The sequence below is a fragment of the Crinia signifera genome, chromosome 6, assembly GCF_055691185.1.
Source record: "Crinia signifera chromosome 6, ASM5569118v1, whole genome shotgun sequence".
Lineage (NCBI taxonomy): Eukaryota > Metazoa > Chordata > Amphibia > Anura > Myobatrachidae > Crinia > Crinia signifera.
Genome location: NC_139222.1, coordinates 257,903,485 through 257,916,620, shown reverse-complemented (window position 1 = coordinate 257,916,620; position 13,136 = coordinate 257,903,485). Strand labels below are relative to the sequence as shown.

Below are 13,136 nucleotides of genomic sequence, written 5' to 3'. Positions count from 1 at the left end.
CGCTGCGCTCGCCAAGCTTCGGGTTCACGTTTATAGTGGAGGGGGGGGGGGGTGGCGTGGGGGTGCATTTAACATTGAAAGCACCCATTAGGGTGCTTATACAATCTTTAATCGCATTGCATCGCATTGTATGGCATTGTATGCCATATACAATGGCATACAATTTTAAAATTGTATGCCATTGTACAGTATCGCGCGATATCGCGTCACATCGCATACCATCGCATGCCTTATGGTATGCGATGCGATGGGCATCGCCAAAATACACAAGTACCTTTTTACTATAGAAGTTACTTTAGTCCATATAAATCATTGTATAATATTGTTTGGGTAATTGCTGCCAGATGTATCAGTCCAGTACACTGCGCCGTCTCCTGTAATTCCCGTTACATGTGAGATGTGCGCTGCGCACAAAAGAGCAACCACAGTCATTTATGTGTGTACTGTCATGGGCTACAAGCAGGAATCTGCGAGAGATACATCCTGACGTTCCTGAGTCCTGCCCACGTCATTGAGCCAACCACTGTGTAAGTAACATGGAGAACATGATCTGTAAATATACTGATAACATCTACCACATGCAGCCAGCAGACAAATGAACACAATCAGAGCAATTTGTTAGAAAATATTTATTGTTTCTCCATTCATTTACTCTGTACTTTATTATGTAATGGGCAGCTTTCTCTGCTGCGTTGCGGGTATTCGTAGGTAGAACAGTCAGGCAGATAGCTTTCAGTTGTTATCGTGAATTGCCGACGTTCTCATCTGCAAGCCAGCAAAAATAGAAGATAAGAACAGTTATTTTTAGAATAGTGACAAAAAGATTGTGTTCCGATGAGTCCCTTCTAATCACTATACACGCACAGAGCCTGTTCCCTCCAGTCACTAAACCAGAAAAACGGGTCCCCCTCCCGGCCCCCCAGAAAGGTGGGCAACCCCCTCGGATACCAGCAGCACCCCCCCCCCCGAATCCCCCTCACCGCAGCGATAAATTACCGCTATTTATGGCTTTTCTGGGAGAGGCGGGGCTAAAAATGCAAATTACCTCAAAATCTGATCCCACCAGTCACTACACATACAGCCTGTTCCCCCAGTCACCACACACAGTCTAGGGAAAGTCTGCAGGGAGGAAGTGTTAGGTCAGGCTGCAGGGTGGGGTGTGTGTGTGTGTGGGGGGGGTTAGGTTATTGTACAGGGGTTAGGATAAGCACTAGTGGGGATTGTTAGGTGAGGCTGCAGGCAGGGGGTGGGGTTAGATGATTGTATGGGGGTTAGGATAAGCACTAGCTGGGATTGTTAGGTCAGGCTGCAGGCAGGGGGTGGGGTTAGGTGATTGTACAGGGGTTAGTATAAGCACTAGCATGGATTGTTAGGTCAGGCTGCAGGCAGGGGGTGGGGTTAGGTGATTGTACAGGGGTTAGGATAAGCACTAGCATGGATTGTTAGGTGAGGCTGCAGGCAGGGGGTGGGGTTAGATGATTGTATGGGGGTTAGGATAAGCACTAGCTGGGATTGTTAGGTCAGGCTGCAGGCAGGGGGTGGGGTTAGGTGATTGTACAGGGGTTAGTATAAGCACTAGCATGGATTGTTAGGTCAGGCTGCAGGCAGGGGGTGGGGTTAGATGATTGTATGGGGGTTAGGATAAGCACTAGCGGGGATTGTTAGGTCAGGCTGCAGGCAGGGGGTGGGGTTAGGTGATTGGGTACTTATGTATTATCTGGACTCCCATGTTAAATGCACCCCCTTTTTTCATACCCCTACTATCCAACTACACATGGAGTTGATTTTATATAGTGTGGCGAGCGCAGCGAGCCACCGTGCCAGAAGCGTGGTGAGCGCAGCGAGCCCCGCGAGGGGACGCGGTCTCGTAAGAAAAACGGGAGTCCAGATATTACATAAGTACCGGTGATTGTACAGGGGTTAGTATAAGCACTAGCGGGGATTGTTAGGTCTGGCTGCAGGCAGTGGGTGGGGTTAGGTGATTGTACAGGGGTTAGGATAAGCACTAGTGGGGATTGTTAGGTCAGGCTGCAGGCAGGGGGTGGGGTTAGGTGATTGTACAGGGGTTAGGATAAGCACTAGCGGGGATTGTTAGGTCTGGCTGCAGGCAGGGGGTGGGGTTAGGTGATTGTACGGGGTTAGGATAAGCACTAGTGGGGATTGTTAGGTCTGGCTGCAGGCAAGGGGTGGGGTTAGGTGATTGTACGGGGTTAGGATAAGCACTAGTGGGGATTGTTAGGTCAGGCTGCAGGCAGGGGTGGGGTTAGGTGATTGTACGGGGTTAGGATAAGCACTAGTGGGGATTGTTAGGTCAGGCTGCAGGCAGGGGGTGGGGTTAGGTGATTAGGATAAGCACTAGCTGTGGTTGCTAGGGTCAGGCTGCAGGCAGGGGGTGGGGTTAGGTGATTGTACGGGGCTTAGGATAAGCACTAGCGGGGATTGTTAGGTCAGACTGCAGGCAGGGGGTGGGGGGTTAGATGATGGTACGGGGGTTAGGATAAGCACTAGCTGTGGTTTTTAGGTCAGGCTGCAGGCAGGGGGTGGGGTTAGGCGATTGTACGGGGCTAAAGCTGGCCATACATCAGAAAGATCGATCTTAAGATCGATTGCACTCATGATTGTGTACAATTTCCCTTGAAATCCCCAGCAGTCCTTGGTGGTTTTTGGACACACAATCTACACACAATCCATCATACAATCAGTCATACAATCCATCTGCTGCATGATTTTGTACACAAGATGTGCACACAATCTGCATACAATCCATCATACAATCAGTCATACAATCCATCTTATGATTGATTGTATGATTGTGTACACAAGATGTGCACACAATCTGCATACAATCCATCTTACAATCAATTGAGATTGTATGATTGGGTACAATATCTTTTTGATGTATGGCCAGCTTTAGGATAAGCACTAGAGGGGATTGTTAGGTCAGGCTGTGGGGGGAGGGGATGGTTATGCTGCTTCCATTATAGTGCCATTTATACTATATTGAGTCTTTGGATTTCTGAGACCCAAGTGCATGATTTTGCATTTTTTAACATTAAACTGTGGTCAAGAGAATGGCAACTACAGTTTAATGCCAAAAAATGCAAAATCATGCACTTGGGTCTCAGAAATCCAAAGACTCAATATAGTATAAATGGCACTATAATGGAAACTACTGAGGAAGAGAGGGATCTAGGTGTCACCATTTCAGGGGACTTAAAAGCAGGTAGGCAATGTAACAAAGCAATGAAGAAGGCAAGTCAGATGCTTGGTTGCATAGGGAGAGGTATCAGCAGTAGAAAGAAAGAAGTAATAATGCCACTGTATAGGTCATTGGTACGACCTCACCTAGAGTATTGTGTTCAGTTCTGGAGGCCATATCTCCAGAAGGATATAAATACATTAGAGACTGTACAAAGAAGAGCAACTAAAATGGTGCATGGCCTACATCACAAAACGTACCAGGAAAGACTAAAAGATCTTAATATGTATACTTTAGAGCAGAGAAGGGAAAGGGGGGACATGATAGAAACTTTCAAATATATCAAGGGCTTTAACAAGGTACAGGTGGGAGACATTCTTCACAGGAAGAGGAGCAACAGAACACGAGGACATGCACTGAAACTAGAGGGAGGAAGATTCAGGGGAAATGCGAGGAAGAATTTTTTCACAGAAAGAGTAGTAGATAAGTGGAATAGCCTCCCAACAGAGGTGGTAGACGCAAATACAGTAGTACAATTTAAACATGCTTGGGATAAGCATATTGATATCCTTACAAAAAAATAAGGATCAAATATGGTTTGAGGTAACATGTTTAAAAAAAGGGGCAGACTAGATGGGCCAAGTGGTTCTTATCTGCCGTCAAATTCTATGTTTCTATGTTTCTATGCTTCAAGGGCGGGTTAAGCCATGTACAAACAGGGCGATTGATCTAAGCGATTTTGACTACATCATTAAAATCACTTAGAATGTGTCCTTGAATCACCCCGTGTGTACACAGTGGGCGATAGCAATGCACGGGCCGCGTCGCTATGGCCTGGCCAAATAGACAGTGCAGGCAAGAATATTCTTGTTAGAGGCTGCAGTGTGTATTCTGCTGTACACACGGGCTGCTGCTGCGGGGGATGGCTGCTGCTCCCGGGGATGGCTGCTGCTGCCGGGGATGGCTTCCGGCTTATCTCCGGCAGCGGCAAGATCGCTTATCTCCCATCTACAGCCCGTGGGTACACCCCTTTAGAGTTGGTAGGGGGTGCAAGTACCATTACCTGTCCGCTGTCCCTCTTTCTGGTTCCCTCCTTTGGGATGCTGTTATTGTTAACCTGACCACTGACATACAGATACCTGACCACTGGTCATCCTTATGTATCCCATTCCCCCACTTACCACACACACACACACACACACACACACACACACACACACTTACAGGTTACCTTCAAATCAAGAGACCGCAGAAGCTAATCAGACATAGGGGCCTAATCTTAGACCCGTCAGTCAGGTGCACTACTAAACCGCCTTTTCCCCTGTCAAGCTGTGCCAATGCAAGGACTGTCATGCATGCCCCTATCCATGCCAAATGCCCTAAGCCAGTGAAGGATATAGGAAATGGGTGTTTTGTATCAGTAGGATCTGGCTGGTACGTTGATAGCCTGGCAGCTACATTTTTTGTACCAGCTTCAAGCGGAACAATTATTTTGCTGGTAGAGCCAGGTAGAGGGAACTGCAAGTAGTCCAAGCATGATGATACATACATGTATGACTGTAGCGTGGTTCTGGCTATGTTCCGCAAATCAAAGTCAGTAGCCGGCAGCTTCTGATGCTGGCCATACATCAGACCAACTTTCCTCCAACCATCCAACTAGTTGGTTGGATGGAATATAAACCTGGTACTGGTTAGGAGCAAATGTAATTTGTAATTAAGTAATTTGTTTACAAACCGGAAAATGGACAACAACTGTCACTCAGACAATGTACTGTAGTGTGACCTAGTTGATTTAAACAATTTCACTGACTGTTTTTGTCCATTCTCCTGAGTTTGTGAGCAAATTGCTTATTGGCATTTGCCACCATACAATACCAGATGTTCAGTCCAACCAACCAACTAGTTGGATGGGTGGAGGAAAGTTGGTCTGATGTGTGGCCAGCATTGGGCAAGAAGCAATTGGATATACATGTCAGTGACTGGTGCTAATTGTAGGTACTGTGGGGAGCCTAATAACTCTCAGTAATATTACACACATTCAGCATTGTAGGTAACCCCCTACATCACTGGTGTATTTAGTACTGGCCCTGCCTAGAATATTTCCCCGTACGTCCTCATGGAAGACTCTGCAACTCCAGGTAAATCAGATAAGAGATGCTGTAACATAATGCTCTCACCTGTGCTGCAGGGATGGTTGTATTCTGCAATTGCTTGTTCATCTGGAAGATAATAGTACACAACTGTCAGCCCCATGTTGTGCTGTATATTACTGAGTAACTACAATCATAGCGGGGACGGTCTCTACATTTGTTATAATTGGGCTGGAGACTGAAAGTGCAGTAACTACAGATTGTAAGATAAACCTAATATTTCATTATTACCTGTCTCATAGTAATCATACACCTTCACTGTGGCTGGTTTTAGGTCTTTGACCTCAATTTCCTGCACCACCGTGAAGGAGAGATCCACAGGGGTATGTCCCATCTAAGGAGGGAGAGAGCATATTATAATGATGAAAGGCAGACAGTAAGTTACTGACAGCTGTGACAGACAGGGATGTTAAAACAAAGCTTAAGTATTGTGGGAAATTGGGAAGAAGTATGAGATGTTGTTGTGTGCAGGGATTGCACACTCAATAATAATAGAGAAAATGACATTGTGTGAAACAGCAAATAACCAGATAAACCAGGTCTCTGACTCCTACCAGCGGGATAGGTCTACATACGGTAGTAGACAACAGCGCATCCAATGGAACAGAACCCTTAGAAATAAACTTGTGACTCTACTACAAATCATACCTCATTCAGATACAAAGTCACCATGTCCGCCTGGATGTCGCTTCTCTGGATTACTTTGTCTTTTTCCATCTAGGAATAGATAACGGCACAGGACTGTATAAGAGGCATTTACTGAAGCACATTGTACTGTAGATCATTCTGTTGATATCTACTATATTAAAAAGACAAACATACTTTAATCAACTTTCCTAATTTTTGTGAGGGTTATGGTTAGGGGTGTGGTATATCTCAGGGTTGCCTACTTTTAGATTCTCCTCTCCGGGAGAAGCCCGGAGAGTAGACTTTCAGCAGCCATTCGGGGGGCGGGGCTTGAGCATGACAACATTAAGCCCTGCCCCCAGGATGTAAAATAGCCTAAATCACGGATCTCCCAGGAGGGGGTAGGGCTAAAATGACGCGATTGTGACATTTTAGCTCCCACCCCTCCTCTGAGACCCGCGGATTGAGGCATTTAAATGCTGTGATTGGGGGGCACAGTGGGGGTCCGCCTGAATCTGGGAGGGTTGCCCACCTTTCCGGGGGGCTTTTCGGGAGACTCCCAGCCATTTCGGGAGGGTAGGCAACCCTGGTATATCTCACAGACAATATTGAAAGGTCAACACCAAAAGGTCGGAATTAGGGTGGCCAATCCTGGGACATATTTTCAATCCCGAATCCTGGGATTGGCCTCCTGCCAGGGGAGAGGGCAGATAGGGTGTGCGGGGACTGGCGAACAGGATGTGCGTGGCTCGGCAGGCATTACAGCCAGAAGCACAGCACAGGGGCTGTCTCAACTTCTCAAGGCTGCAAGTTTCACAGCTGGGACAAGAGACAGACAGTAGCCGCCTGGCGTGTTCTGCTGCCGCCGCTGCCCGGTACGATTGCAGCATCTTGGTGTGGACCGGTGGAGGAATGCGGAGTGGGCGTGCAGGTGCGTGGCATGACCTCTAACATCTAACATGTTTTCCAGGCAGCCTCTGATGTGTAGTTCAACAACAGCTGGAGTATCAAGATTAGCCATCACTGACCTAGACACTGTCTTTCAGCCATCCAAATACCATTGACAGGAGAAGGCTACACTGGTCCAGGGGAGACGGCTCCAATGTGTCCCAGGGCAATCCCTTTTTTATCATCCAATTTGAGTAAATATTTACTAAGCTTTAGAGAATGAAGAAGAGAGATTAACTACCAGCCAATCAGCTCATAACTGCCATTTTATAGTATGTGTTTCAAAACTGGCAGTGAGCCCTGTATCTCTCTTCCACCGTATCACTCTCCAGGCCTTATTTTACCTCTAGTGACATGGCTAATAAATAGGATTAGGTTTCAATATCTGTTTTACCTTATTTGGGGCCTAAGGAGGTATAGAGTGGTGTAATCTGAGAACGAGATGTCCAATAACACAAGCTACTGAACATAATGCTTTTTTGGTGGTTACTTAATGATACAATAAAATACAACACATTTTTAAGGAATACCCATAAATATTATGCACCACCCACGTATACGTATAAGGTCCCCCATTTTCACTGTAAATCCAGCCCCCCCCGAAAGGTTTCTATGGGGGCTGCTAATACTGTATGCAGTGTTTACCAAGAACTTGGCCTTGTTAGCTATCGCCCTCTTCAGGTGGAACCTGTCACTGTATCCTGCGGGCTATACTTTGCATTATTTACCAGAAGCAATGGCTGCTTGCACGTTTAGTAGTAGTGGTCAGGATCCAAACCGAGGTGTATAATGATAACATTGGCAATTACTTTACTTTTACTTAACAAAGTGATGGGATCATCCTATCAGAGTCTTAGGATGTGATATACTATAGAGTACATTGTAGTAAAATGTAATGATTTATTATCTTGATAAGCGGATATGACTCAAAGGGGCCTATCCAGTATCCAGCTTGCTGCTGGTTGCAGTGGTGGATAGTTTACTGTCCCCACAATCTGTAACATTGCTACTGGAGCAGAGATATTCCCGCAGTCAGCCCAGCTTTGTGTACATGTGAGACCACAGGTCACTCACCGCGCAGGCAGCACAGGAAGGAGTGGGCTCTGGGAATCAACACCAGCTCTGAAAGCTTTAAAATTTCTATGTTTGTTAAATACTACGTGGGCATATCAGGCCCCTAATAAGGACTATTGCAGATGACTTCTCAGTGACTGACCATCCTTATAGTGCTCTTCACTGGGATCCATCCAGACAGCATCTTCACCTCAATGACGGCCATATTTGAAGTTTCCCGGGACCCTGTATATCTGCAGGAGCAATAAAAGGACATTATAATCTACATTCAATCTAGTTATTCACAACTAACTGTGGCAGTCCACCACTGGTGTACTCTTGTGCCCCCAAAGAGATTTTAATTGTCAAAGCTGTTCAGAAGAAAACCTCCTTTGCTTGTGGAAGCTGCAGGGCTATGAGGGGTTAACAGACTCAGCTAGTGTCCCAGCTCCCCTCTACCTGTGACAGGAAGCTGGGAGGTCAGAGGTGATCCCAGCAGCAGTGTGAGAGAGACAAGTGTGCAGAGAGGAGAGAAGAGAAAGCCCTGTGAAATACAGCATCAGTGTGGAGCTGCCGAACCCACTGTCAGAGAGTAAAGGAGTGTAAGAGGAAGGTGAAGAAGGCTGCTGTCCCAAGTGTGAGAAGAAACAGGAAGACAGAGAGAGAGAGAGAGAGAGAGAGAGAGAGCACACTGGAGCACCCAGCCAGCAGAGGAACCAGCAACACCCAAGGTACTGATTCAGTCTCCCTGTGGCAGCATCTGCAGTGCACCCTTGTAATACCCAGGAGGGTCATCCCATATCACCTGTTTACAACCCACATACAGAGAGGGGTTGTTGCTTCAAGCCACAGCATTAGCTGCTTGTCAAGAATAGGGGAACCCCTAGAGCCAGAGCGGGGACAGCACCTGTGAGACTCTCACTGTAAAAGCCAGCCATGTACTGAGGCTATGTCTGCAGCCTGTTTTGCAGCTACCAACAGGAGGTTGCCCCAAGGTAATCTGCCTGCCCATGTGTTCAGAGGACTGTTTTACATTAGTGTGGACACTATTATAGGGACTGTATACATGTGAGGACCTGTCGACGAGGGACCATTGTTTTGAGCAGTGACTGGTTATCCGTGACAGAGTATATTGTTTATTGCTAATAATTTGCATTAAGTTCTGTGAAGTGTTGAAATTGATTGCCGATTAGAGAGTGAAGATAGATAGAAATAAAGCATCACCTGGCGGATATCAGTTAGAACCGCCATAGACTATTTGAGGTTAGCATACTGAGTGATTGTTGTTTTATTTGATGCTTTATGGTGAATGTTATTATGCTGAGTATTTCTTATTGTTATTTGCTATTGAAACTTTACAGCGACCAATGAGTGTGTTTTTAGTAAAATAAATTACTGTCGCTGCTAACTGTTAGTGGTATTGCTTTTGTGGGTCTCCTTGGGTTGTGCCATTCCCTGCCACAAATTCTTCCAGAGAAGAGGTCCGAAGCTGCCGAAGCCGTCAAGTCCAGAATCAGGTACGCCATCTTGCACCACACTGTTACAGGGGCACTGTCACACTAACAGTTTTCTCTACTTCCAGAATGCACACCTGAAACATTTATCGTGATCGTTATATTTTACAGTACTTGCTTTGCGCTAACTTATTTAGAAAAATGAAAGATAAAGCAGACTAAACCCACATATAAAGCCAGATGTATCAAGCTTCAAAAATTGATAAAGTGGAGAGTCATAAACAACCAGCCAATCAGCTCCTACCTGTCAAATAACAGGTTGGGTTTGAAAAATGACAGGTAGGACCTGATTGGTTGGTTGTTTATCACTCTCCACTCTCTATCACTTTTGGTTTGATACATCTGGCCCATAATCCTATATACCAAACTCCAAAGGTGTCTAAAGGTGGCCATACACTGTGTACGGCCACCCGATCCCAGCGAGCCTACATACGGTAGTAGACAAGGCATGATGGGTACATCTAATTTGGGGGTCCACATGCAACATATAAATGGTAAAAAGTTATGTCAACCTTTTGTCAATGTCAACCCTGTGTATTACAACTAGGGGTGCTATTCAAGGGGTCAGTGGGATTCTCGGATTTCGGTCATTTTGGGCCGGGATTTCAACACCAGCAGCGCTGGGCTCTGAGGCTGCTTGGAAAACATGCTGTGTGGCTGCGCAGCATGATGTTAGAGGTCATGCCACGCACCTTCCTGCCCACTCCACTTCATCCACCAGTCCACGCCAACATGCTGCATTTGTGCCGGGCAGTGGTGGCAGCAGCAGAACTACTGTCTGTCTCTTCTCCCACAGCGGGGAGAAATGTCCACTGTTTTTGATTTGGAGACAGATTAAATGTGAGGAACAAAGGACAGTTCAGAGTCGTGGATGACCCCTAGGCAACGAGCTTGTGGGGTAGGGTAGATTGTCGTGTTGTCAACAGTTATGGAGATATCAGGATGGTAACTGTTTTTGGCTGGTGGGAATAGAAGTAATTCCTTTTTGGAAATGTTGACATTGAGGTGGCGAAAAGACATCCAAGATGAGATGGCAAAGAGACATTCAGAGACTCTGCCCAAAACCACTGGTGATAACTCTGGGGTTGATAGATAGATTTCAGTATCATCCGCATACAAGTGATACTGAAATCTGAAAGAGCTGATTAGTTTGCCAAGAAAGGAAGTATAGATTGAGAAAAGCAGAGGACCTAAGACTGAGCCTTGCAGAACTTCAACTGACAGAGATAGTGAAGAGGAGGTATAATTAGATAAGCGAACACGGAAAGAGCAATCAGATAGGTAAGATGTGACCCAGGAAAGGACTGTATCATTAAGACCTAGGGAGTGCAGTGTTTGTATGAGAAGAGTGTGATCAACAGTGTCAAACGCAGCAGAAAGATCTAGAAGAATAAGTAGTGTGTAATGGCCTTTAGACTCGGCAGTTACCAGATCATTCACCACTTTAGTCAGTGCTGTCTCAGTGGAGTGTTGGGAACGAAATCCTGACTGACGCGGGTCTAATAGGGTGTGAGAGTTAAGAAAGTGTTTGATGCAAGACTAGACAATTCTCTCGAGTAGCTTGGAGAGGCATGGGAGCTGAGAGATAGGACAGTAGTTAGAGAGAGAGAGTTAGGGTCAGAGAATAGTATAATAAATACAGAAGTATAAAGTACTCACGTAACATTGATAAGAATTTCAAACTTTGTCACTCGATCCTTCAGACAATCCATTCTTGTAAATGATTTCACAGTTAATAAGAAGGTGGCATCTCGTTTGGGTGGAGGGACATTGTACCTCAGGACTGTCTGTTGGTTAAGGACAAATATCCAGAAAAATGCAGATAAGAATGCAGGTATTGGGGTAAATTTACTGAGATGGGAATGCTATTGGATCAGATTCTACTACTTATTTATTTAACACCTTCTAAAAGATAGATAGAATCTGATTGGTTGCTATGGGCAACATCCCATCTTCAATAAAACTGTCATCTTGGTGGAGATAGTGTAACAAGAGTGTTAATGTCTACAAAGCAGTAGAAATGTCCCCTCCCCCTCTACCCTTATTATTTTTTGTTGTTTGCCCCTTCCCGTGTCTTTATTGATGTATACGGATGTATTTTCTGAAAATCTGCAATAAACAATTTATAAAAAAAAAAGAAACATAGAATGTGACAGCAGATAATAACCACTTGGCTCTTTTAGTCTTCCCATCTACACGCACACACATACACACACACACACACACACACTTACACACTTACACACTAGGTTTAATTTTTGTTGAATGGCAGTTTACCAGTATATTTTGGAATTGTGGGAAGAAAGTACCCAGAAGGAAACATACACAAGGAAGGGGAGAAAATACAAACTCCACACAGTTAGGGCCATGGTGAGAATCAAACCTGTGAGCTATAGTATCTTAACCATTATTCGAACACTTGGGACTGGTGCGGGGTGAGTACATTGCCAGATTGCGCATTATGGGGGACATTTACCAAATTGGATTCGTAGAAAAAAGGTGTATTCGTAGGGAGAAATACACCTTTTTTTTACGAATTTGTATTTTCAGGATTTACAATCCCAAAAATACAACAATTCGTAGTCCTAAAGATGGAACATTCGTATTTGTATTTACAAATACGAATGTCTACACCATCGATAGGATACGACAGAAATCACCATTAAAAAGAATGGTGATTCCTGATTTACTAAGCAGCCGTACTGATAATACGGCTGCTAAGTGGTGTAAAACAGGAATGCAAATACGACAGGAAAATAGAACACCATTTTCCTGTTCTATTTGCGTTTTAGCCTGCACGGATCAGTCAGATCCGTGCAGGCTTCAGTGTAAAAAAATAGAAAAATTAAATAAATAAATAAAAAAAACGGCGTGGGGTCCCCCCCACAGCCGAAACCAGCACCAGGCTGAAGGAGCCTGGAGCCGGTAATTAAAAATCAGGGAACCCGACAAATAGGGGTTCCCCAATTTTTAACAACCAGCCCCAGGCTCCAGGTCCGGGGCTGGTTCCCAAAATACGGGGGACAAAATGACTAGGGGTCCCCCGTATTTCAAGAACCAGTCCCAGGCACAACCAGCCAGCAGGGTAATGCCACAGCCGGGGGGAGACTTTTTATACAAGTCCCCCCGGCCAAAGCATTCAGCCCTACCGACCAGTCAGCCTGGCCAGGTGCCCTGGGGGAGTGGGGACCCCCCCAATGAAGGGGTCCCCCCCCTCCAGGACTTACCTGACCAGGCTGAAGCCTGGTACTGTCCCCGATGCCCCTGGGCGGTGGGCATCGGGCTGATAAATGGTGTAAAAATAAGGATAAACTATTGTTTTTTACTGTGGCACTACAAGTGCCAGCAAGCTGGGACTTGGAGAACCATAAGTCCCAGCCTGCTGGGCATTAAAGGGCCCGCTGGCACTTGTAGTTCCACAGTTAAAAAAATAGTGCACAAAACACACTGACACACTTTTAAAATAAAACTTTAATACATACATTACACACATACTAATACTTACCTATCTTCTTTCCGTAGGTAGCCCTGGTCCTGATGTCCTCTGGTCCTGTGTCGGCGTTCCTCTTCATGTCGACGTCCTTCTTGAAGTCGTCGTCCCTGTCGGCGATGGCGTCCGGTGTCCGGGTCCGACGAAATCCATGG

At 45.7% G+C, this 13,136-nt stretch overlaps 1 protein-coding gene across 1 annotated transcript in view; it reads right to left on the bottom strand.

Moving 5' to 3' along the window:
• Window positions 1-611: 611 nt before the first annotated feature.
• The window catches only part of LOC146009247 (alpha-2-macroglobulin-like), an 89,748-nt gene continuing 77,223 nt past the window's right edge, over window positions 612-13,136 (bottom strand). Inside the window, exons 31-36 of the mRNA XM_083149414.1 lie at window positions 11,151-11,278; window positions 8,141-8,231; window positions 5,998-6,066; window positions 5,581-5,683; window positions 5,377-5,418; window positions 612-765 (exon numbers count right to left, since the gene is read on the bottom strand). Coding sequence (XP_083005540.1) covers window positions 740-765; window positions 5,377-5,418; window positions 5,581-5,683; window positions 5,998-6,066; window positions 8,141-8,231; window positions 11,151-11,278 — 459 coding nt within the window. The 3' untranslated portion in view covers window positions 612-739. The remainder of the gene's footprint in view (window positions 766-5,376; window positions 5,419-5,580; window positions 5,684-5,997; window positions 6,067-8,140; window positions 8,232-11,150; window positions 11,279-13,136) is intronic.